Consider the following 24,955-nt stretch of genomic DNA (forward strand, 5'->3'; position numbering starts at 1 on the left):
TAACTAAGGAAGCACTTATAAGGATATCATTTAATTTGGACTGGCTTACAAGTACACAGGTTCAGTCCTTTATCATCAATAGCAGCATGCAAGCAGGAATGGTGCCAGAGGAGCTGAAGCATTGTTAAGTCTTCTCAAGGTTGCTAGCTGAATACTGACTTCCAGGCAGCTAGCAAGAGGGTCTTAAAGCCCATACACAAAGAGACACACCTACTCTAACAAGGCCACACCTACTCCAACAGGGCTACATCTTCTAGTAGTACCACTCCATGGTTCAAGCATATACAAACCATGACACTGTGCATCCAGGTTTTGGGAGACATGCATATATAATAACTAATAGATTCAGTTGAGAGGTTTCCCTGATTAGGGTGATTGAGTGGGTGTACATTGGTCTGTGGAAATGTTTTGAAGATGTTTTCTCCTCCTTTGCTGTAAACTCAAATTCAAACGAGAAATAGAATTTATTGTATATAAATTAATTCATATATTTGTATGAATTGACTGTGAATCCACTATGTTCCTTAGAAGAAAGCATAAGGATATAAGTGTCTACTAGAAGCAAAATTTCTGATCTCAAGCATCCTGAAATTTAATGACAGGAGAGGATATGACACATTTCACCTGACAAAGACTGATGAAAGTCTCAATCAGCTTGATGTTGGTGCAGATTGTATGGACTTCCTAACGTATCAAACTGCCTCTTTAATTAGAGACCAATTCCTCCTAGTAATCAACATGTATAGACAAGATATGCACATGCATGATTAATGGAAAGTACATGTATGTGTTCGGGGACTAACACTAAGTGAAGTTTGTGCATTTGGATAAGTAGGAGGTGCCTTGGTTGAATGGCTCTACATTTGTCTACAGAAACCTGCTTAAAGGGGTGGGCTAATACCTAGTGATTGTTATATATATTTAATAATAAGAGGAACAACATATTAATATTAGGACTCTTTCCTCAAATGTAATTTCTTCAGCCTTGCCTAGAAGAACAAATTCATCATGGCTTTATAGTCAATGGTGAAGCCATCTCAGGAAGATCACTTGCTAGTTTTTAGCTTTTCCTAGATGGTTCATAGCACTTTAGATTTAGGGAGGTCCTTTCCAGCTCACCACTTCCTCTGTTAGACCCCAGGCTATCACTTGGGACACTGTGTGATAGGCTTTGGTGTCTCCAGCAAGGCTGGGAGATGGGCAATGTGAAGTCTAAACTTATCCTTAATCACCCCAGGGTGCATACTACAAAATTTATTAAAACTGCATTGTCTCAGACTTTTAGCCCAAAATACCTTTGTTTTATGGCCTGACTTTAGTAAATGGTCACCAGAGAACATTCTTGATGTTAATATCATCCACATTCTTAAATTTTCTGCTGATATATGGGTAAAATGTCTGAACTCCCTTCTGTCCTGGATTGTTTGCAAAATACTCTTGTCCTTTTCTCTGTAACCAATATTCTCTGGCTCAGGTCCTACTAGGAAGGATGGTCACAACAGCAGATGCCTTGCCTCCATGGACTCAGATCTCAAAGTTGAGTACCCTCCCTTGACAGATGCTTGCGTACTGACCCAACATGATTCACTGAAACACACTCACCTTTTCCAAATATAATAGTTGCTCCAAACCAGGCTGTTAATCTCACTCCCCTAAGGTATGTATGGGCCATTTGTCTGTGAATTTGATTCTAAATTCCAGAGTTCAATTATTCAGGTCACTGTGTCTTCCACATGGTCTTGGCTCTTGCAATAAATACCCTTTCCTTCCTTTCATTTTCCCTAAGTTCAGATAAAGCTACAGCTGCTCCCACCCCTGGTAACCATCTACTCTCTCCTCCCTTGTCACACAAGGCCATAATCACTCTCATGTCAACCTCTTCCATTCTACACAGTCCATCCTGGCCTGGTAGGGAGGTCTTAATGCTCATGTATTGAATACATCAGCTTCTCCAACACTCCTTAGGAACTTGTGACTATTGTTAAATCCAAGAACTACAGCTTCCTTAAGCCTATGCCTAGGCCACAGTTACTGGTTTTTTTTTCCCCTGTAGGGCTGTGTTAGGCCATTGGTACAATCCACCCTCAAGGTTCCTTCACCAAGACCACACCTCTAGGTTGCCATGTGTCATGGGTCCCAATATTGTTCCAGCTCCACCACTCTAACAGTCACACCTCCTCCTCACTTACCTGTTGCAAAAATGCCTCCTACGTTCAGTCTACTTTGTTATTCCCCCTTCATTCATAAAACTGAATTCTACACTGTTGACAATGAAATAAACAACAATTGATGACTTTGTAATAACAGCTCCTTCAGACAAATCCCTGCTGTTTTCCAAATTATTAACCTTTTCTTTTCCCAACATTGCCTTCATCTTAAACATATTCTTCAAACACTTAAAAACTGTTTATAACTCAAATAAGTTAATTATCAATTATCTCATAAGTAATCATATTCTTTAATATGTTCATAACTATATTTATAGCCATGATTAATTATCATAAGAAGCTTTATTTACCCTACCAGATATATTTTCAAAGTTAATCAAAACTAAATAGCCCAAACCCAATATTCGTCTATTTTCATACACTTTAGATAAGCAGGTGGTATTTGAACACTTCAAAGCTCTGCAGAATATGGCATTTGAAATGTTGAATAAAAATGCTTCTCAAAATAGAGACACATTGGCTCCTGACAGTACTACTGTTCTCCTCTAAAAAAGATGGGCACAGAAGAACCTCCTCCTGAAATTGCTTTAAATGTGGCAAAGATAGACACTGGGCTATACACTGCCATTTGCCTCAACTGATGACAGCACACTTTCCAAACTATGGACTGGCAAGACACTTGGAGGATGGCTGACTCATTTTGCCTAGACAAAGTAGGTCAGTCCTTCTTCACAGTTCTGCTTCATAAAAAATTCTGTCATATTTTCTGTGCTTGATGGCCATAAAGAAACTTTGGATGAATGACTATTCAGAGAGCCAATAAATCTATTTCATTTTTAATAGATTTGAAAGTTGTTTGTTCTATACTTCCTGCTTATTCATATAAAATATAACCTTTTTGTGTAACTGATGTGTTTGAGGATCAGTTTAACAGCAGAAACCAAGACTTCAGCTGCCTTCTCAGTCCTCTTCATGTATAAAATATCAGGCTTCAAGCCTCACTCTCTTAGAGCTGTCACTAGTAGTTCTAGATATAATTTACCTCATTAGTAGTCATAAAAGATCATTTTTATTTTGGAATTCCTATTCCCCCAATAGTAAATTAGCTATGTCTCATGGTTAATAGCAGCATACAAGAAGGAATAAATTTTGTATGGGGTTGGAGGATGTCAGAGGCTAAATTTTATGCACGTAAAAAGTTTGTTTTATAATAAGAAAAGATTTTTGAGTTTGATAAATACAAGTTGTGAAGGTTAAAATGTATAAAAGCTTAAATAATTAAAAATAGTTTAAGATGTATTTAAAAAAATACTTCAGATTGTTCCCCTTGCTGTTACCATTGTATTAAGATGTCCACATACGGAGCGTTAAAGTTGTTTCCCAAGGCTCTATAACACAAAGTTATAAAAACTATTGCTTTTTCTACATTACGGGTTTCAATACAGATTACAAACCATGATAATACTAATGTATCTAATACTTTTCTCTTTTTTTAAAGTGAAGAAAATATTGTTATAAGCTACAATGGCCCTTTAAAATTAAGGGCATTTTTCTCCATCATGATACCTGCATGTTCTTTCATGGGGGAAAGGCTACTATTTCTATTATATCTTGACTGTTGGAGATCAAGATCAATACACTCCACAAATTGTCTGAAAACTCTGCCAATACAACCAGGAAGTAGCTCCAATCCATCGTTTCTGAGAGTCTTCATTCTTCACATTCATAGGGCTGCTGAGACTAACATGTCTAATTTTTTAGTCCTAGCACCTTGTTTTTTCCTCTCCCTCCAGAAACAGTTTCATAAGTTTCCTAAATAATGGTCAATCAAATTCTCCTACACCCATACCTCCTGATGAGCACGAACTCACTTACTCTAGATTCTTTTATCCCATGTGTCTCATTTCATTGGGAAGTAACCAGATCTGAATCAAAGTCTCTAAAAACAAACAAGTCACGATGCTAGGCTGGGAAACCTGCTTGCCTCCTGATCAGGCTAGACAACCCAGACTGCCCTCTTTCCCCAAAAACCCTGCCCACACAGAGAAAACTCCCCATTTGCTTAAAGTAAACTCCAGGCTACCACATTATCACTCCTTGTCTCTAAGTTTCCTGCAACCCACCCAAGAGTATGGAGTAGGGGTTCAGTTTTGTACAATGTATGAACACTATCCCAGCTCCTAGTTGGCAAGTCATCACTCCTCACCTAAGCTCTATAAAACTCCCTTGCTTTAGCCTAGATGTGTGACTTCACAGGCCTCCACCTGTGAGATCAGCTAACCCACCTGTGACCTGCCTCCTAATAAACCTTCCTTCATGTACTTTTTTTTTATTTGATATAATTTTTTATTTACATTTCAAATGATTTCCCCTTTTCTAGCCCCCCACTCCCCAAAAGTCCCATAAGCCCCTTTCTCTTCCCCTGTCCTCCCACCCACCCCTTCCAACTTCCCCGTTCTGGTTTTGCCAAATATTGCTTCACTGAGTCTTTCCAGAACAAGGGGCCATGTACTTTTAATCTGCTCAGATTTGGTCTATATCTGAGTCACTAAGGGAGAGAAAATGCCTTTCAAGAAGCCTTGTGTCTTTTTCAGCTAACTCTGTTAGGATGAGTTGGTTTGTAGTGATTGGGCATGTTAGTTAGGGTAGACAAGAGGAGGCTTTTGAAGGCTAGACTTCAATAGTTAAACATTACTTGTCAGCCTCAAGGTGAAAAGAGGCCAAATAAGGGAATAGACCTTGGTGGATAGTGTAAAGAATGTAAATTTAACATTTTTAACAAGGCAGAGGGAATGGGGAAAGGACAAGGCCTGCCGTTTTTCCATGCTCTGGCCTACCAGGGCTCTTGAATTATATTTTGTCTTCTAAACCTGCTTCCAGGCTTTGCTTATCTGTGACCACATATGACCTAGTCCTAGGGTCAAGGTCAAACTACAACAAGAAAAAGGAAACTATTTTTGATACCTGTGGCCTGAGGGCTAGCTGGCTCTGGGGTCTTGAGAGCAGGAGAGCTGTCCCTGACCTTCAACTTCTGCAACATCAAGAGTGCTGGCCTTGTGCTATGCCTGGCTACAGCTGAGCCTGGTCTTAACATGGGGGTTTGCAAGTAATTGCCTCAGCTAGGCCTGAGTGTTTGAGCTCTGGATGACTAGCCTGGCTCTTGTCAGCTGTGTAGTGTAGAGGATGAGGGAGAGAGGCCCTTATCCTGTCTTTTGCCTCTTGACATCCAGGGTAGATTGGGAAAGCTGGATCCTCAGTCATGAGAGTGTGAGAACAGGCCTTGTCCCTCACCTGCTGCAAAACCTGGGAGAGTGGTGCCCTCTTGTAGGCAATGGGGTAGAACTAGGCCTGGTTGTGGTTGCTGGTGAGCCTGTTCAGAGGGCCAATGGAGCAGGAGAGTCAGTTCAACCTCTTCTCCACTGAAGCAGTTGGAAGCATGGCCCTGTACCTCCTCAGAGAAGCACAGCAGAGCTGGCCTTGATAGTGTGGACAAAGATGAAGGACCACAAAGGGCATGAGAGCAGGAGAGCTTTATGACCCTCATTGGCTGTGACATTGGATATATCGGGCTGGGCAGGTTGGAGATCACATCCCAGTGGTGTGGGTATAAGAGAACAGGTGGGCTGACCAGCTCAGACACCTCTCAGGCTTATGTCCAGGGCTTTGAACTGGCCAGCTCCAACATCTCTACCCCATCAATGAACTGCTATAGTACATGAAGAAGCAGGTGCTACAAGTACAAAGCAACAGGATCTGAATGACACAGGGCAACAACAGGATATTTGACAGGAGACCCAGTGAGGCTCTAATATTGATAGTGTAGCAGAAGGCAGAGGCCTCTTACTAGACATAATGACTCGTTGCAATAAACATTTGCAAGCAAAGATATATGGACAAAGGTATATACTGAGGGACACATTGTGATACACTATGGCTTTCTCAAGGAGAATTTTTACTCTGTTATTGGGGAGGATGCAAGGGTGAGGGTGGGTACAAGGTAAGATGGAGATGAGTGGGATAGGGGTACATGATAAGAAATTCATGAAGAAACAATAAAATTAAAATAAAAAAGGAAACTTTTTTGCCACTTACCTTGCCTACCTATGAATAGCAAAACATCCAAGCTCTGTTGGTTTCCTGGACTACTTGAAAACAGAACTATGTAAGTTAATGAAAGATCTGTCATATGGGAGAGGTTTCATGATCTATTTCTGTGGATGCAATCAGAATCTCAGTTCTTATTCTTATATTCCCTCTTTGCACCACTTTAGGTTGTCTCTGGACTAGAAGCAAATACAATTGTATCAAAGTAAGAATTAGGCACAGTGACAGCACACTACCTGAGAGGTGACTCATGATGAGTTAGCATGTTTAAATTACATAAATAATTACAATTTAGTTTTAAATTTTAATTTCTTATTAATTCAATTTAATGCATTTACTTTATAAGGGAAAAGTACTGTCCTTGAAACTTTTAGATGAAAAGGAATGCCACTGAGCTCATAAATGATTTGCCCACTGCCAAATTCAGGGTCTAAGAATCCAAAAATTTGATTCAACTTCTTAGGCCAATTTCTTCAATATTTCTTGAGTCACCTTCATTCTGTGACATCTTTCTCCTCCCATATGAGCAAAGGTCAGAAACTTCATAGCATATGCCAGGATTTCCTGTTGTTTTTTTTTTCTTTTTTCTTTTCCAGCATCACTGTCTAGGAACAGCACAGATACGATAGCTGACCGGGGAAAGGGCAACACCCATTCTGAACTTCAGGCTCAGCTTCTCATTGATTGGGGGCTTGAAGGCAAATTTTTGCATAAGAGCAGTGAAGAAAATGAACAGTTCGGATCTTGCCATTTGTTCTCCAGGGCAATTTCTCTTTCCTGAGGAACAAACAAACAAAAAAGATGAGTCACTTTCTCAGCTGACTTTGGTGTGTCTTGGGACTAGATTCCCTATATTCCTACTGCAAATCCTGACCTGAGCTCTTGGCTTTGTGTCCAGGTGATATGTCTATAATCTTGATTTAGCTATTAGGATCTGAGTCTCATTGACATTTCCTGACCTTTGGAACTAAAATACGTTTCAAATTTGTGTTTTCTTTTGCCAACACAGAAAACTGTCATTTCCCCATGTATCCTGGTCCTTTCCATTGAATAATGATCTGTAGAAGGTTAAATCTGGAAATGAAGCATTCTCAAAATTCTGGGAGCCATTGCTCTAGGTCACATCATACCATACACACATTCACATTGTATAAACATCAAAGTTTGTATAAATGTTTGTGTTGGTATATATATATATATATATATATATATATATATATATATATATATATATATATATATATATATATACCTGTCTTCTCATCAGTCTCTCTGTTTAATATCTGGGTTCATGTAGTGAGAGACTTATGATCTAGCACTCCACTGTCCTCTTCCTCAAGTGACATCATTATCAACTATCCCATCAGCACTGTAACACTCCATTCAATCTTGGTCCCATATTTAAAACCCTGTTTGTATTGTGTTTGTGCATATGTGTGCTCATCACGGATATACATGTGTGCACATGAATGTGGATTCCCCAGGACAAACAAAGGTGTTGATATTCAAATGCCATACCTTCTCCCGTGTTACAGTAGAGTCCTAACTGTTTGGAACCTTCCAAATTAGCCTAGCCACTGATACCCAATAGATATGTCTTTCAAGTTCTAGGAAAATAAACATATGCTACTATGATCCATTTTTTCAAAGTGAGCTGTAGAGGTCATATTAAGTTCTATGCTTTCAATGCAAGTCCTTTAACAAGTGAGATATCAACTTTGCCTTCAAGTGCTTTCTTCCTTCTAAACTAATACATTTTTGACTGAAAAAAGTGGAAAATTAATAAAGGAAACATATAAAGACTATAATAAACATATTTAGACTGGTATTAAGATAATACTCTTACATCTTTTCCATTGTCCTCATGGGGTTCCCAACAAGGACATGGTAGCAGGAAAGAAAGCATGTGTCCTCTGTAGGTTAATGCATAAGTACCTGCATTGGTTTCAATGGCATTAAACATTCTAAAATTTTCTGACAGATGAATGCTTTGTTATCTGCCTAATAGAGATTCTTGAGAAATAACATGAAAGCAAACCAGTAGAGATGAATTGTAAATGTAAATGTATGTCTATGATGTCAGTATCTTATATTACATCTGTATTTTTAATATTGGGTTTTGTTTGTGTTCTGTTCCTGTTTCTCCCGTTAACAGTCATGAATAACATGAAATTCCCAAGATTCTCCAGAAAGAATGCATATATCATGATATGCAAAGTTATGACCCAGGATTTGTGACATGACCTGAGGGCCAACACTTGTCACTGTGTGCCAACCTCTCCTTGTCATGAAACTAAATCTTCCTCATTTGGCAACAATGTGAAGTTTTCTCCTAGTTTCTGAGCATGGCTGGGCATGTGATTTAAAAACCTGTCCTTTGTAATGTGTAATCTTGATTTTACCAAGGAGGTTTGAGTGAGAATGGCCTTCATATTTGAATGACTAGTAAACAGGGAATGAAATTGTCCTGAGAAGAATTAGAAGGTATGGCAAGGTTGGATATGTGTCACTGAAAGTGGGCTTTGAGGTTTCAAAGGCCAGACCAGATCCCAGCCTCTCTCGTCCTCCCTCACATCTCACATTCCTTCTACTTCTCCCTTTCTCTCACTCTTTCCCTAATTCTCTCTCTCTCTCTCTCTCTCTCTCTCTCTCTCTCTCTCTCTCTCTCTCTCTCTGTGTGTGTGTGTGTGTGTGTGTGTGTGTGTATCTGCCTATGGATCCAGATGTAAAATGCTGAGCTAATACTCCAATACTCCAGGTCCATGCCTGTCTGCTTTTTTCCATAAGGATAATGGACTAATCCTATGGATCTGGAAGCAAGCCTCCAATTAAATACTTTCTTTTTTAAGAGTTGTGTTGGTCATGGCATCTTCTCACATCAATAAAGTAGTAGCCAATTCAGGCACCATCTTGACTGTGACATTATTGGGAAGTGGTAGAAAATTAAGTGGCTGTATACCTAAAGTAGGTCATTTGAGTCATGTCCCTAAAGGAATAGATACAATCTAGGAGCATCATTTTCTTGATTTCTGGCAACCATGAGGTGACCACGTTCTTCAGTAAATACTTCTAAAAATTATTCATTGTCAGGCAAAGGATTAGTGGCTGGCTGACCACAGACAGAGGGCCCTGAAACAATGGACCACACAAGACCTTGGTTGTACTGGGTAGAAATATATGGAGATTGTCAAATCAGAGCAGAGATCTCAAGGGAAAGGAGAATGGATAGATGAGGTAGAATCAGGCCTATTTCTTATTACTACTCACCCACTGAGAATGGCAGAAAGGATTCTCTCTTCTTAAACTGACCATTCTCCAAAAAGTGCTCTGGATTAAAGACATCTGGAGTGGCCCACTCTTTGGGGTCCCTATGCAGAGCAGTCAAATTGATCAGGACCATGGTGCCCTAAAGGAGAAAGCAAAACGTCAAGGCTTGAAATGTGGAATAGATATATATAAGGGATGGAGGTTCTAAATATCCATTCCTGTTCAAACCCTAAGCTTTGCACCAAATCACACTCTTAGTTAAGATCAAGATGGACTATGTGTCCTTAGAATATTCCAGGACAATAGGCTTCTTTTCATTATACAATTATGGTCTATGGGAATATGTCACTATGTGATATAAAAAAAAACTTTTAAGTATGAAGGCATAAAATAAAGGGATAAGAGGTGAAAAAACCATCACCATAGCTACTTCCTACAGTGAAGACTACGGACGGCCTCCAAAGGAAATGGTCTGTATTTCATCTCTGCTTCTTACTTCTTAACCTTCAGTATGGAGTCTCTGAAGTCTTTCCCTCAGCTGTGTTAAGAACACATCAGGTAGACACAGTAAGGAAGCCCAACTAACCAGTCTCCCTAAAATGATACCTGGATTGTCCAGAGTGCACCTTTACCTCACACCAACTCTTCCAATAAATTCTATACCTGAAAAAATCTTTCCATCTCTCTTAAAATTTTTAAGTCAATTACTATTTCTCACTGCCACCTTCGAGCAGGCATCGAGTAAGTGCCCCTCTCTTGCACTTACATATATCTGCACCACTGTTGACAATGAATATGCCGTGAATATAACTTAACCACTCCACACTCCTATCATTTTCTGAACACATTCTGTAGAAAGTTTCCATCATTCTTAGTATGAAGAGACATTATTTAATTCTCAAGGGCCAGTTGCACTCAGTGCCTGTGATACCATAGGCTGTTTTGTAATTTTCTTTTATTTATTTATTTTTTGAGACAGGGTTTCTCTGGGTAGCCGTGGCTGTCTTGGAACTCACTTCTGTAGACTAGGCTGGCCTTTAACTCAGAAATCCTCTTGCCTCTGCCTCCCAAGTGCTGGGATAAAAGGCATGCACCATCACCACCCATTTTCCATTCATTTCAGTCTACTTTACACATTGTTTCCTTTGTTAGGAACTCTCTTCCTCCTCTGTGTTGCTTGACTAAGTATAATACTCCTTTGATTCTCAGAATGATTGTTTTCCTTTAGAACCTGTTTTACTTTCTCCCAGTCTGTGCTCCTCACTCCAGCATATCTAGACCTAGAAAGAGCCAGGGTGCTTTATTCAGGGCATTCTCATAATTTATAATCTGGCAGTTACGTGCTCATCTTGTTCAGGATGACTTACGTACAGAAAATCTTCATGTGCATAAGCAATAAAAATACAACTGCTATACAAAGTGGGAAGCTCTGCATGTAGGACACCTATTCATGTGATTACTACACACTATTCTGTGTGATGCATTTCACTGCATTGTAGAGATGTAGGAATACATGCTGTGAGAGATTAAAAATTTTATTAGAGTCCTACAGTGGGTAGAGATACAGACACTTCTAGAACTAAGTCCAAGCAAGGTCAACACCATGTCTCTTTGCTTAACTTACATATAATATTGTAAGACTGTCAGTGTTTAGAGCTTATGTTATTGTTGAAATTGAAGATCCATGGTAAAAAGGCACAAGTTGGTGCTGTCTGTTTCTCTGTGGTTAAAGGCAATGCTGTATCTGTGTTTACATGATAAACTCTTCTTATGTCAACTCTGAAGACTTTCCTCAGAATAACTAATTCTGAGGATCTAAGACAAAGCATTACAGATTTGCCGAGGCTCTGTCTGGTAGTAAATCTTGATTGTGGATTTTGTTAAATGATAATTTTCTGGGCGATTACAAGACACCAATGAGAGTATCTGTGTGGCCATTTTCAGAGCTCAATATCTAATGACAGTAGACTTTCTCTGATATGTGGCACCATCCCTCATGCTGAAGAACTGGGTGGAATAAGTAGGGTTGGGAGATACAATCCTACAGGCTTTCCTTCGGCTTCCTGGTTTAGGGGTTCTGGGGCTCTTCAAATAATTTCTCTAGTCCTTATTTAACTTTGGTACCTGGTATCTGTCTAGAAAATTGTCCATTTCATCCAGATTTTCAAGTTTTGCTGAGTAAAGGCTCTTATAGTAAGATCTGATGATTTTTTTGGATTTCTTCAGTTTCTGTTGTTACGTCCCCCCCTTTTCATTTCTGATTTTGTTAAATTGGATATTGTCTCTGTGACCTGTGGTTAGCCTGCCTAAGGATTTATACTGTTGATTTTCTTAAAGAACCAGCTCCTAGTTTGGTTGATTCTTTATAGTTCTTTTTGTTTCTACTTGGTTTATTTCAGACATGAGTTTGATTATTTCAATTTTGTGTCCTGTTTACAAATTCATTTTCTTAGTCTATGTCTTTTTATTGGAGATTGAATCCATTGATATTAATAGATATTAAGGAACAATGATTTTGCTTTCTGTTATTTTTGTTGTTGAAGGTAGAATTATGTTTATGTGTCTATCTTCTTTTTGGTTTGTTAATAGATTATTTTCTTGCTTTTTTTGAGGGTATAGTTTCCCTCCTTGTGTTGGAGGTTTCTATTTATTATCCTTTGGAAGGCTAGATTTGCTTAAAGTTATAGTGTACATTTTTTTTTTGTCATGGAATATCTTTTGCTGGGTTTTCTAGTCTAGGCTGGCATTTATGTCTTATTAGTGTCTGTATGACATCTGGCCAGGATCTTCTGGATTTTAGAGTCTCTGTCGAGAAGTCTGGTGTAATTATGAAAAGTCTGCCTTTATGTTACATGACCTTTATTCCTTAATACTTTTAATATTCTCTCTTTGTTTTGTTCATTTGGTATTTTGATTATTGTGTGATGGGAGGAATATCTTTTCTGGTCCAATTTATTTGGAGTTCTGTAGGCTTTCTGTATATCCATGGGTATCTCTTTAGGCTAGGGAAGTTTTCATCTATAATTTTATTGAATATATTTACTGGCCTTTAAGTTGGAAATCTTTGTTCTCTTCTATCCCTATTATCCTTAGGTTTTATCCTCATTCTTTCCTGGATTTCCTGGATGTTTTGGATTAGGATCTTTTTGTGTTTTGCATTTTATTTGACTGTTGTGTTAATGTTTTCTATGGTATCTTCTGCACCTGAGATTCTCTCTACTATCTCTAGTATTCTGTTAGTGATGCTTGCCTCTATGACTTTTGATTTCCTTCCTAGCTTTTCTATCTCCAGATTTGTCTCCCTTTGTGATTTTTTATTATTTTTTTAACTTACCTTTTTAGATGCTGGGTTGTTTTGTTCAATTCCTTCAACTGTTTGATTGTGTTTTCCTGTAATTCTTTAAGGGATTTTTGTGTTTCCTATTTGAGTGCTTCTACCAGTTTACCTTCTGTCCTCTGTATTTCTTTAGGGGAGATATCTATGTCCTTCTTAAAGTTCTCTATCAGCATCATGAGATGAAATTTTAAATCCAATTCTTGCTTTTCAGGTGTGTTGTGTATGTAGGACTTGCTGTGGTGAGAGAACTGGCTTCTGATGATGCCAAGTAACCTTTGTTTCTGTTGTTAAGTTTCTTGTGCTTGCTTTTTACTATCTGGTTATCTCTGGCGTCAGTTGGTTTTGCTGTCTCCGCCTTTAGCTTATACCTCCTGTGCACCTGTAAGCCTGTGTTAGCACTCCTGGGAGACTTGTAGAAATCCGCCAACTCCCAGGTGCAGATGTTGACTAAAATGATACTATCCCAGCTTTTCCTCTGTTCCTGAGCCCTGTGCACTTATGGCAGGTCCTTCTTTGGAAGTAATTGGAAAGAATGTAGATATCTCACCTCTAAGTGTGTGAGTGAGAACAGTCTTGAGATACCAGCTCTCTCCTAGTAGGACCTGTGCATAGACGGTTGTGAAACAGCTCCAGCTCCCATGTGCAAATTCTTGAGACCATTTTAATTGTCTATACTTGATATCCCTATCCCGAAGTTCACACTGGCTAATTAATGCTGCAGTTATTGGATGTGAGGGTACATGTTTCTCCTCATACTATTACAAGTTCATGGCCAAATCTCACAATACAATATTTATACAAAGGATCATACAGGCTTTTAAGGCCTTGGTGGTTATGTTATCTTGTTCCATTTCCATGGCTCTTAGGAAGTCAAGTGGAAAGTATTTCATCATCCTCCAGAGCCTCATGACTTCCTCCATTCCTCATCCCTGAGAACTACATCTGTTTCATTTTTATGCAATAATTAGCCCTGAGTAATGTGGGAGAATATGCTTCTTAAAGCGTGATGGAACATAGAATAGAAGAGACAGGATATCAGATTCAGTGCAACAACATCTATTGGCACATGTGGTAATCAGTGGCCTGCTAATGCTCTACGGGCAAGATCTGTGGCACACTGCCACTTGGAAAATCATGCTATACCTGGCAAATATCTTTTAGACACATTGGAAGAATACTTATATTTTGTTTTAAATAATATCACTCTACTACTTCAAATTATTTTTTGGGGTAGAAATAGATGTTATATTTATATGTGAATTGCTCAAATAATTCCAAGGATATACTGGAGGTTGGAAGCTAAGAATGCAAGGTTACCTTAGGCAGGTGGAATCCAGCCAGTGTGCTATCAGCTGCTACTTCCCTTGGAACACTAAAGGGGATGATGTTGCCCATCCTCAGCACCTCGTGGATGACAGCATTGGTGTAGGGCATGGAGTCTCGGTCATCGGTGCTTGGCTGTCTCCCATGGCTAATCACTCTGTCAATTTCAGAGTGTACTTTTTCTGCAAGAAAACATTGGGCTTTGTTAGCTTCTAGGTTTAGAGCTTTCTTCTGAAGACAGAAAAGTTGCCTCCAATATATTAGCTTTTTTACATTTCACACAGTGTTCTGGTTACAAAGAACTCATCTTCTCAAATAATTCCTTTGTAAAACACTGAACTCTGTAATTTTCCTTATGCTTACACCATAACCACTATTAATTTTCTGTCTCTAGATGGTCAAGCTTTTCTGTGTCCTAACATCTAAAGAAGAAGGAAATTTCATTGTTCCTGTTTTTGAAAAGGAATTATTTAAAATATATTTTTGTATTTGTGTGAATGTGCATATGTTCCAATGTGAAAAAGAAAGTGCATTGGACATCTCATATAAATCAGTTCTGTTTTTGTATCATCTGGTTTCCAGGATATAAGTCAGGAGAACAGTCTTGCAGATAGCACCATTAGCAGATAAAAATTCTCACTGGCCTCTCTGATATTACTTTCAAAGCCATCAATGCAGGTCACAAGGCTAATCTTTTCACTGGTTACTGAAATTTAGGACATGAGTTCATAGAGAAGACACAACTTTCAAACTATTAATATTGGTTAGACTGTGATTTCTTATGGAGGTATTTCAGAGTATATTACAAACTCTTCCTGAACACTTTTGCTGCTGGATTTACTTACATTCTCCTAGCCTCAGTTTCTTCATCTGACTACTAAGAATAAATAGTACCTTTTTAAGAATGTTTTCATAAGTACATGAACTGATACAAACATAAAAGTATAGAAATTTATCTATGTTTCCCCCTATAGTTTACCCTCTTCCTATCATAATGGTGATTCCACTAACGTCCATCTTAAAACTTACAAGATTCCTTTTGGAGTCAATTTGAATATGTGCCTTTATTCTGCCAACTAACATGCAAATAGACATGATGTTTTATGAGGTGACAAGATCAAATAGATAGTTCCCTGCTTCCTTTCCCTGTTCCTTTCCTATTGAATAAAAGGCAATTCTTATGGGATTCACCATAGAGAGTGTTGTGTCTCAGTGTCAAGTCTACTCTGAAAAAAATTGCAATTGGTAATTATATGCCTGTTAGATACATTACTTTAGCCTTTTCTTCTCTGATAGCAGTGGATGATCTCAGTGCATCATAGTCTAAAGATAATTAAGTGGGAATGTGCATATAACAAAATTTATTATAATAACTATGCTTTTCTTTAGAAATAGGGTCTTTCTTTGTAGTCAAATAGCCTCAAACATGTACCACACTTGTTTCAGAATATAAAGAATTATGATTAAGTCTGTCTGTCACCAATTGCAAGAGATTGTAGCAATTTTAAGTTCATAATAAATAATTATTAAGTATGTTCATATTATTGTGGATTTAATTATCAAGGAATGTCAATTGAAGCTAAAACTTAATATCTGTGAAATACACTTATGTCCCTGTATCTATTCAATTTTTTTATGCCTAGGGGATTTCATAATGTAGGTACTGTATATTATCGGGAGAGAATAATTTGCAATTTTGCAAATAGATTATTTAATTTAACAACAATTTAAGGTTAACCCTGACTAGCTTACAAATAAATAAGACTCAGTCTGTGGTTATTTTACCTGGCTTCGACAATTGCTGGGCAGAGGGTAACCACTGATCTACTCTTTTAACTGCTGATATCTATCTCCATAATGGTGTACCCCAGATACTTGCTATTTCTCCTAGCCATGCATTTATGGTCTGTCTCCACTCATGGACTTTTTCTTCTTCTTCTTATCTCTTCCCCTCCAAGTACATCACTCCAAATCCACCATCCTCTGATCCCTCTAGTAAATTGGCTGTAGCCAATTTTATTTAACTAACTAGTAGTATTAAATCAAAGAACAAGGTTTTCAGAAGAGCTTGTAAGCATGAGAAGTCATTCATAGTTCTAGACTTCTAGGCATTGAATTTAGCATTAAAATATACAGCAATAGACCAAACCTCAACAATGAATTCACTTTCTAACTCATTTATATATGACTTCTTCTATCATGGTACATCATGGTCCTATCTCTTGATGACAATACATGCTGTACAATGAAAATGGATCCAATAAGTAAATGTGATGCTTTGGAGCTTCTATTATAGAAGTCAACTCTTTTTTTTTATTTGATATATTCTTTATTTACATTTCAAGTGATTTTCCCTTTCCTGGTGCCCCTCTCCCCAAAAGTCCCATAAACCCTCTTTCCTCCCCCTGTTCCCCATTCCATCCCTTCCCACTTCCCTGTCCTGATATTCCCCAACACTGCTGCACTGAGCTTTTTCAGGACCAGGGGTCACTCCTTCCTTCTTCTTGGGCACCATTTGATATGTGCATTGTGTCTTGGGTATTCCAACTTTCTAGGCTAATATCCATTTATCAGTGAGTGCATACCATGAATGTTCTTTTGAGACTGGGTTACCTCACTTAGGATGATATTCTCCAGTTCCATCCATTTGTTTAAGAATTTCATGAATTCGTTGTTTCTAATGGCTGAATAGTACTCCATTGTGTATATATACCACATTTTCTGTATCCATTCCTCTGTTGAGGGACATCTGGGTTCTTTCCAGCTTCTGGCTATTATAAATAGGGCTGCTATGAACATAGTGGTGCATGTATCCTTATTACATGCTCAGGAATCCTTTGGGTATATGCCCAGGAATGGTATAGTGGGGTCCTCTGGAAGTATCATTCCCAGTTTTCTGAAGAACTGCTAGACTGACTTCCAGAGTATAGTACCAGCTTGCAACCCCACCAGCAGTGGAGGAGTATTCCTCTTTCTCCACATCCTTGGCAGCACTTGTTTTCTCCTGACTTTTTGATCTTAGCCATTCTGACTGGTGTGAGGTGAAATCTCAGGGTTGTTTTGATTTGCATTTCCCTGATGACTAAGGATGTTGAACATTTCTTTAAGTGCTTCTCAGCCATTCGATATTCCTCAGGTGAAAATTCTTTGTTTAGCTCTGTACCCCATTTTTAAGGGAGATATTTGGCTCTCTGGAGTCTACCTTCTTGAGTTCTTTTTATATCTTGGAAATAAGATTTCCAAGTATAAGATATACTCTGTCAGATATAGTATTGATAAAGATCTTTCCCCAATTTGTTCATTGCTATTTTGTCCTTTTGACAATGTCCTTTGCCTTACAGAAACTTTGTAGTTTTATGAGGTTCCATTTGTCAATTCTTTTTTTTTCCATTTGTCAATTCTTGATCTTAGAGCATAAGCTATTGGTGTTATGTTGAGGAAATTTTCCCTTGTGTCCATGTCCTCAAGGGTCTTGCCCAGTTTCTTTTCTATTAGTTTCAGTGTGTCTGGTCTTATGTGAAGGTTCTTGATCCACTTGTACTTGAGCTTAGTACAAGGAGATAAGAATGGATCAATTAGCATTCTTCTGCATGCTGACCTCCAGTTGAACCAGCAACATTTGTTGAAGAGGCTATCCTTTTTCCACTGGATGGTTATAGCTCCTTTATCAAAGATCAAGTAACCGTAATTCTGTGGGTTCATTTCCAGATCTTCAATTCTATTCCATTGGTCTACTTGCTTGTCACTGGACCAATACCATGTAATTTTTAACACAATTGCTCTGTAGTACTTCTTGAGGTCGGGGATATTGATTTCCCCCAGAAGTTCTTTTACTGTTGAGAATAGTTTTAGCTCTCCTGGGTTTTTTGTTATTTCAGATAAATTTGAGAATTGCTCTTTGTAAGTCTATGAAGAACTGAGTTGGGATTTGATGAGGATTGCATTGAATCTGTAGATTGCTTTTGGCAAGATGGCCATTTTTACTATATTAATCCTGCCAATCCAAGAGCAAGGAAAATCTTTCCATCTTCTGAGATCTTCAGTTTCAAGGTTTTTAAAATGTAAATATTCAGGCAAACATGTATTTTAAATTGAAACCCAAGATGCATATTGTACAACTTGGAATAAATATGTTTCCCATAGGCTCAGGTATTTGAACTCTTGATCTATGTCCATCCGTTGTTTGTAGGTGATAGAAACTTTAGATAGTGTAGCCTTGTTGGAAGAAGTGTTTCAGTGTTGTCACACTTGAATGTTAAAAGTCTTGCACTGTTTCCAGTTTGGTCTCTTGTTTTATGTGTGTAGTTTGAATGTGATTCATTAGTTATTTGCTCTGGCTATCGACTAACATATCAACCCAATTTTATAGACTCTTGGAACTGTAGCCTAAGTCTTCTACTTCTGGAAAATAAAATATTCTGCAAATATGGTCTAAAGGGCCAAGGACCATCACTATGTGGCAGCTAAACTTGCCATTCCCATGTTTTGGAGTATGGGAGAGGCAAGAGTGACAGTGTTGGTGTTTCTTCATTTGGAGATTAAGATGGCTACTGCTGTAAGGTGACATCTATCAGGAGATTCCTCATGAGAATCCTATGAAAGATCAGTGAAAGGTGTTGGAGGTGCCAGTCCCACAAGATACCTCAAAAAAAGCTGTACATCAGAGGGACAGTAACTAGCCCCTGATAAAGTTTATTTTGCAACCAGCAAGACTAAATTGGTGGATCCATTTAAGTCCTTATACTAGATTTCCAGTCATCATTCATGGAGTGACAAGATTTATGTTTGGCCTCTTGTGTTTCATTTCTGCTTTGCTTCAGTATTTCCTTACTATACCTCCATTCTTTCCTTTTGGAATTGGACTGTATATTCATTTCCAATATGTGCTGGAATTACATAAATTTGCATTTTGTCTTTGCTGTGGGGTACAGTGAAGAGTTTGCCTGCCTTGAGTGTTTGAAGGGAATTTGTACATTTGAACTATAGAGATTGTTAAAGAATATGGGGACTTTTAAAGTTAGACTAAATGCATTCTGCACAATAATATACCATGAGTCTATAGAGAACAATGGCAAAAATGAAGAGGATTAACTGATAAACTTGAAGTATAGGTTCTAGTATTTAGACACTTAGCCCTAACAAGTGATGCTCCTTCAGGATGTAGGGCCTTGCTGGAGAAAATATGTCAGTGGGGCTAGGCTTTAAGGGTTTCTATCCTTGTCTTACTTCCTGTTTACTCTGTGCCTTTTGTTTTCAATTGAGATGTGAGTGATGCCTCAGCTTCAAGTTCTAATTTTCACTGCTTGCTGCACAGTTCTAGATTCTGTCATTCAAAATAAACTCTATACGTTAGTTATGGTTATAGCATTATGTCACAGAAACAGAAATGTAGGTAACAAATATACAAATCACTATTGTATAGATAGATAGGAAAATAGATAGATATAATATATACCTTTAGGATAATAAAGAAAAAGGTTGTACATAAGGAAGCTTAGTAAATAAAGTGATAGATATGTAAACTAGGGGATCTGTGGTTTACCCAAAGAATTCATTTAAAAAATTGTAGGTATGGTGGCATGGACTTCTAATCCCAGAGTGTCAGAGTGCTGTGCTTCACTCACCAGACAGTCCTGTCTACTTGGTAAGTTCCATGCCATTAAAAACACCTGTCTCAAACAGTAGATGGAGCTCAAGAAATAACAATTTAACATTTACTAATCTTATAAATCAGTGCATTGTAATCACTATACTTTCATCTTATGGCAGAATAGGTGACTTGAATGTGCCACAGTGACTTTGTGCTTCACACATAATCTTTTAGGACACCAGAATTTTTTTGATAATCCATAGAAATAAAAAAGATGGGATGGTGCTTTATTGCTGATGGTGTAAAAGGCCCTTTGGAGATATAAATAGAAAACACAGCCCTATAATGGGGCACATTGTTGTGTCTTATAATGGGTAGAATATTAGCATTATATGAGGCAGACATATTAGGAAGTAGTATCTGAGAAGATTCTTCTGAATGCTAGAAGTAGAAATAGTACTTTTTGATAGATGGAATGACCAGACCCTTCTTAGAAGTAATTTTAGGAACAGTGCCAATGGAGAAAATGTAGTTTTGACAGGCACCATGAAGAATTTGTGTGCTTGAGTCTGGACAGCAGAAGTTACATAATAGGATGTTAGGTGTCAGACTGAAGCATCTTAGTAGTAGTATCCAGGGCAAGATAGTGTGGTAGTGATAAAAGTGAAGGAAAGACTAAGTAGATTTTCATGGGACACTGCCTCTATTGGCTAGAAACTACCACAAGGACATGTGATTCTCTAGTTAACCTTAGAATTGAAGCTCCTTTAATTCATAGACTATAAAATCTGTACTCATTACTCATCACAATCCTGATGGGGTATGTGAAGGACATTCCTGTTCTCCAAAACAGCTTGTCTCACAGCAGTTCCATGTCTTCTACTCCACTATTCTATCTTCTGACCCCATCTAAGTAACGACTTGTAGACATACTATTCTGCCATCTCTAGGCCCATGCAGCATATGCTCACCTTGCACTTCTGGGTAAGCAGTTATGTAGAGCAGAGCCCAGCGCAGTGCTGTGGATGTTGTCTCTGTTCCAGCAAAGAAGAGGTCCAGAGTGCTGCAGATGAGGTTTTCTTCATTAAAGCTTGTAGTAGTCTTGTCTGGGTACTGTAAAGACATTGTAGATTTTTTCTAGGATTTCCTCATTAATTACTTGATTGATTACTTAATTTATTCTTTTCTAATACTTTATATTTTGACTGAAGTGTCCCCTCCTTCCTATCTTCCCAGTCACCACCCTCATTTCTCTCTCCCTCAGATCCATTTCTAAATTTCCCTTCAGAAAAGAGCTAGACTCCTTGGACTATCAGCTGAATTTGGCAAAGGAAGTTAGAGCAAGGCTCATCCAGCCTCATGGACTAAATAACTACTGAATTCTTTGGACGTTCTATTGGTAGATAGCCATTGTTGGAATAGGTGAACTATAGACAGTATTCGACATGCATACAAACACAGACACTAGATGGCATGTAGTGTGCCTCCTCCTCTAAGGATAAACTATTGCTTCTAACTAATTATACCAGGATGATGCAAGTACTGATAGGATGCACAGGCATTTCACTGTACACTTGATCAGAGGAGGGACCTGGTATTCAGTGAGTCAATGATTCAATGACAGATACAGTAATTTGGATTAGCCAGAAATCTACCGAGATTTTAGCAGCACAATAAGTTATGATCTGAAAATGGAACATTCTCTGTAGGATCATGTTTGGAAAACCTGAATCCTACCTTTTGGGTCTAATTTGGGAGTTCAGGAGAATTAGGAAGTAGGACCCATTTAGGGTTATCACCGTGGGAGGTACTGAAATTATAACGAGGCACTGGACTCTGCCTTTGTTTCTCATTCCTGGTGCATAAAGATGTGCATGCTCCATCACACCCCTCACCTACAATGAGTTAAACTGCTCTATGATTCCTTTTCTGTAAGAGTCAAACAAGCCCCAAACTCCCCTGAAAAGTATAAACTAATGTTTCAAGTTGTTTTGGCTTAGTGGTGTCACAATGAGGCATAGATAATACATACATGCAAATGACTGCTTTCTAACCTTCATGTGGTTGTAGAGTTATGATATAGGGACAGAGGAAGGTAGAGGCCTCACCCAGACTTTGGAGATAAACACTAACATTCAGTTAAAATTACTGTGGACTGAGATGGGGTGGGTAAATTATCTTAGACTAACTCATCAAAAACTAGAATTGTGAAGTATAATTGCTACTTTTACTTTGTATATAATTACTTCACCTAAGGGCAAAGTGCAAGGAGGGTCATAAGGCTCCTTTATTTACCATCTATAGAACAGTAATGCATGCTTTCCTTCTAATGATATTGCTGGCATACTGCTTTATGCATTTCTAAAATACTATTTCTTATTTATATTTCCATAGTGTGCTTACCAGCACTCTAAAAAGAATCCCTGATCTTTGTTTTCTATCCTGAGCCGGTGACTAATAAGCTAAAATTGACTCTGTAATTGTGATTAACTTGAGAGATTAAATATTAGCCTGGGTTATCCTGTTTACAGTGGGGTTTGAAGATAAAAACATAGGAGATGTGATTTAAAGATGGAAGCAGTTGACGAGAAAGAAATAAGAAAACTTGGTGATAAAGATGAAGGAAGGAGCCAAAGAAAAGGACATTAGAGTCCTCCCAGAGCTTGGAGTATCTTGAAGGTGGATTCTCCATCAACTCAAAAGGTGCTTAAATAAATGTCTCCATGATAGAGGGTCAATAGGAAACTTCTAAACCACAGTAGATTTTTCTACAGAAATCCAGGCAGCATCTTCCTCACCTTTGACATTTCTATAAGGAAAGCATCAATGAAGTCTCTTGGCTTATCAGGATTCAAATCCTTCCAGTGACTGTCCATCATACGCGAAAAAAACAATTTCAGTTTTTCCCAGTTGCTGAAAACTTTTTGATGTGGTCCAGGAAGATATTTAAATATGGATGGAAAGACATTGTAGAACTTATGAAGAAAAATAAGAAAACATAGGAGATACCATGGAGTAACTTTTCCACATTTTTATACAATCTTTTTCTTTCCTCTCTTTCCTTTGGGATAACATTGTTACCATCTTGGTTTCTGGTTTCCCTCTCATCTCTGCCTATTCAGGTGCTCCAACTGTGCCATATAAAATATGCAAAATAACAGGCCACTTTCAATGAGCAGAGAGCTCTTTGATCCTGATGTACTCTAACACCTCTCTTAAGTGAATGCTGGCATGCAATTCAACTTTATTTTGATTCAAACTTTAATGATTTCTCAGATTATTTTGCAAATAGTTTTTTCCCTTTTTCTTTTTTTTTCTCTTTTTTAGTTTTTTGAGTTTCTCTGTGTAGCCCTGGCAGTCCTGGAACTCACTCTGTAGACCAGGCTGTCCTCAAACTCAGAAATCTCCCTGCCTCTGCCTCCCAAGTGCTAGGATTAAAGACATGTGCCACCACTGCTGGGTGCAAATAGTTTTCATAGAGCGTTGACCTAAAATTCTCCAAAGCCATTTTCTAAACTCAAAAATCAGACAGAGCTTTAAACCTATAAACCCTATAGAGATGGAACTCTCCAAATTTTCATCATTATCCATGTTCTTCTACACAGTCCAACCATCATGGCTTTTGTGATCACATTGAGGGCATTTTTCTTTTACTTATAGACTTTTGGTATTCATTGTGAATAGATAATATGCCTGAATCGAGTCTGGTCCCTGTCATTCACTTGATGAAAGTAATGCTCAAAAGTTAAATGCTTGGAGCTTTGAGATTTGATTATTTTCAAAAAGATAGGCACCTTCTTACCCCCTTTTTAATGTTTCCTCTGGATTTATTTATCCTCAGGAAAATTACCACTAGTATTTATTGTTTATGTAGCTCTGTAGGGTGGTACCGCAACATGATTTAGTTTCTGTATGGCAAAATGCAATCTTTATTTAAGTAAAGTAAATGGTGAATAAAGATTCAAAATTAGTATGTAATATACAGATGGGATGGCACAGTATATAATCAACAATGCTTAAAATATGTCAGATGTGTGTTGTTACTAGCTAACTTGTTATACAAGTTACTGCTAATTTGGGATTTGATAACATTTACAACAAATATAATATTTTAATATTATTAATAATGTTAAGTGGGTCAATTAATTTTAATATTATTAATACTGTTAAAGTTGTTGATATTTGACATTAATAATACAAATACATAATGCTTAATATTATTTATAATATTAAGTAATGTTAATAGTAGACTCTTTACTCTGGATTCTCACTCTGCCCACTGAATTGTTCTAAAGACACAAAACATTCCACAGATGTCTGGTGGAATACTGTCTATATTGCTTGCAAAGTCTTGTGTAAATACATTAATATTTGCTAATTGTTTTCTTCCAAGCCCCAATTTTTGTTTCATGTCTCCTCCACATTACCGCTCAGCCACTTTATTGATTTTCTCATTCATTTTGCTGCCGCACACAGGACACTAGGATCCTTCTAAAGCCAAGCTTTTATTGAAGCTTTTCGTGAAGGAAGACCCCGAGCCCAAAATGGGCGCAGCGTGTACACAGTTAATTGGCTGTTCACTCATCACCTCATTAGAATGCCCCGGGATGGGCAGAGATTTGGCGCGAAAATACTCTTGCACATGCGCAGATAGCTTGTTTACTAAGAACACTGAGCTGGCACAGCTGAAGCCAGCGCCATCTTGTAATGGCAAATACTGTCACAGCTTTCCACATCTCTCCCTTATTGTCTTATTAAAACAATGCAAGCCACTCTGTAATGGATGAAGATAGAGGTCGAATCCCTAGTAAGATAAGTAAGAGCGCCATGTACAGAACAAGATCCTTAGGTTCCCTTTCCCAGGATCATCCTGACCTGCACTCGTGCCGTTTTTCCTAGGGGAGGGACACTTGGACACGCAACCCTCATGCAATTCGACTTGTTACCTGTAAAAATTTTACCTGTAAAAACCTTGTAATTATATGAGGTTTCAGACTTCATGTTGCATCATTTTATATGTAGAGGGTCATTGAGAAAACTCATGCACATGTACTTTGGCAGTGTGTATCAAAGCGCCTAAAAGTAATTGGTCAGGCCAAAAAATGCTATCACGCTCTTCCACTGCCTTTTTCTCCTCTTAGCAAACATCTCCTAATACATACACCT

The 24,955-nt window shown here is 38.1% G+C and overlaps 1 protein-coding gene across 2 annotated transcripts in view; it reads right to left on the reverse strand.

Moving 5' to 3' along the window:
* Positions 1 to 6,870: 6,870 nt before the first annotated feature.
* Positions 6,871 to 24,955, reverse strand: part of LOC127680965 (cytochrome P450 2J4-like) — a 58,674-nt gene continuing 40,589 nt past the window's right edge. For both annotated transcript variants that reach the window (XM_052176796.1, XM_052176795.1), the window contains 5 exons: positions 22,588 to 22,764; positions 20,761 to 20,902; positions 14,194 to 14,381; positions 9,540 to 9,678; positions 6,871 to 7,049 (listed from right to left, as the gene is read on the reverse strand). In XM_052176796.1, the coding sequence (XP_052032756.1) occupies positions 6,871 to 7,049; positions 9,540 to 9,678; positions 14,194 to 14,381; positions 20,761 to 20,902; positions 22,588 to 22,764 (825 nt within the window). The remainder of the gene's footprint in view (positions 7,050 to 9,539; positions 9,679 to 14,193; positions 14,382 to 20,760; positions 20,903 to 22,587; positions 22,765 to 24,955) is intronic.

This window comes from Apodemus sylvaticus, chromosome 3, assembly GCF_947179515.1.
Source record: "Apodemus sylvaticus chromosome 3, mApoSyl1.1, whole genome shotgun sequence".
Classification (NCBI taxonomy): domain Eukaryota; kingdom Metazoa; phylum Chordata; class Mammalia; order Rodentia; family Muridae; genus Apodemus; species Apodemus sylvaticus.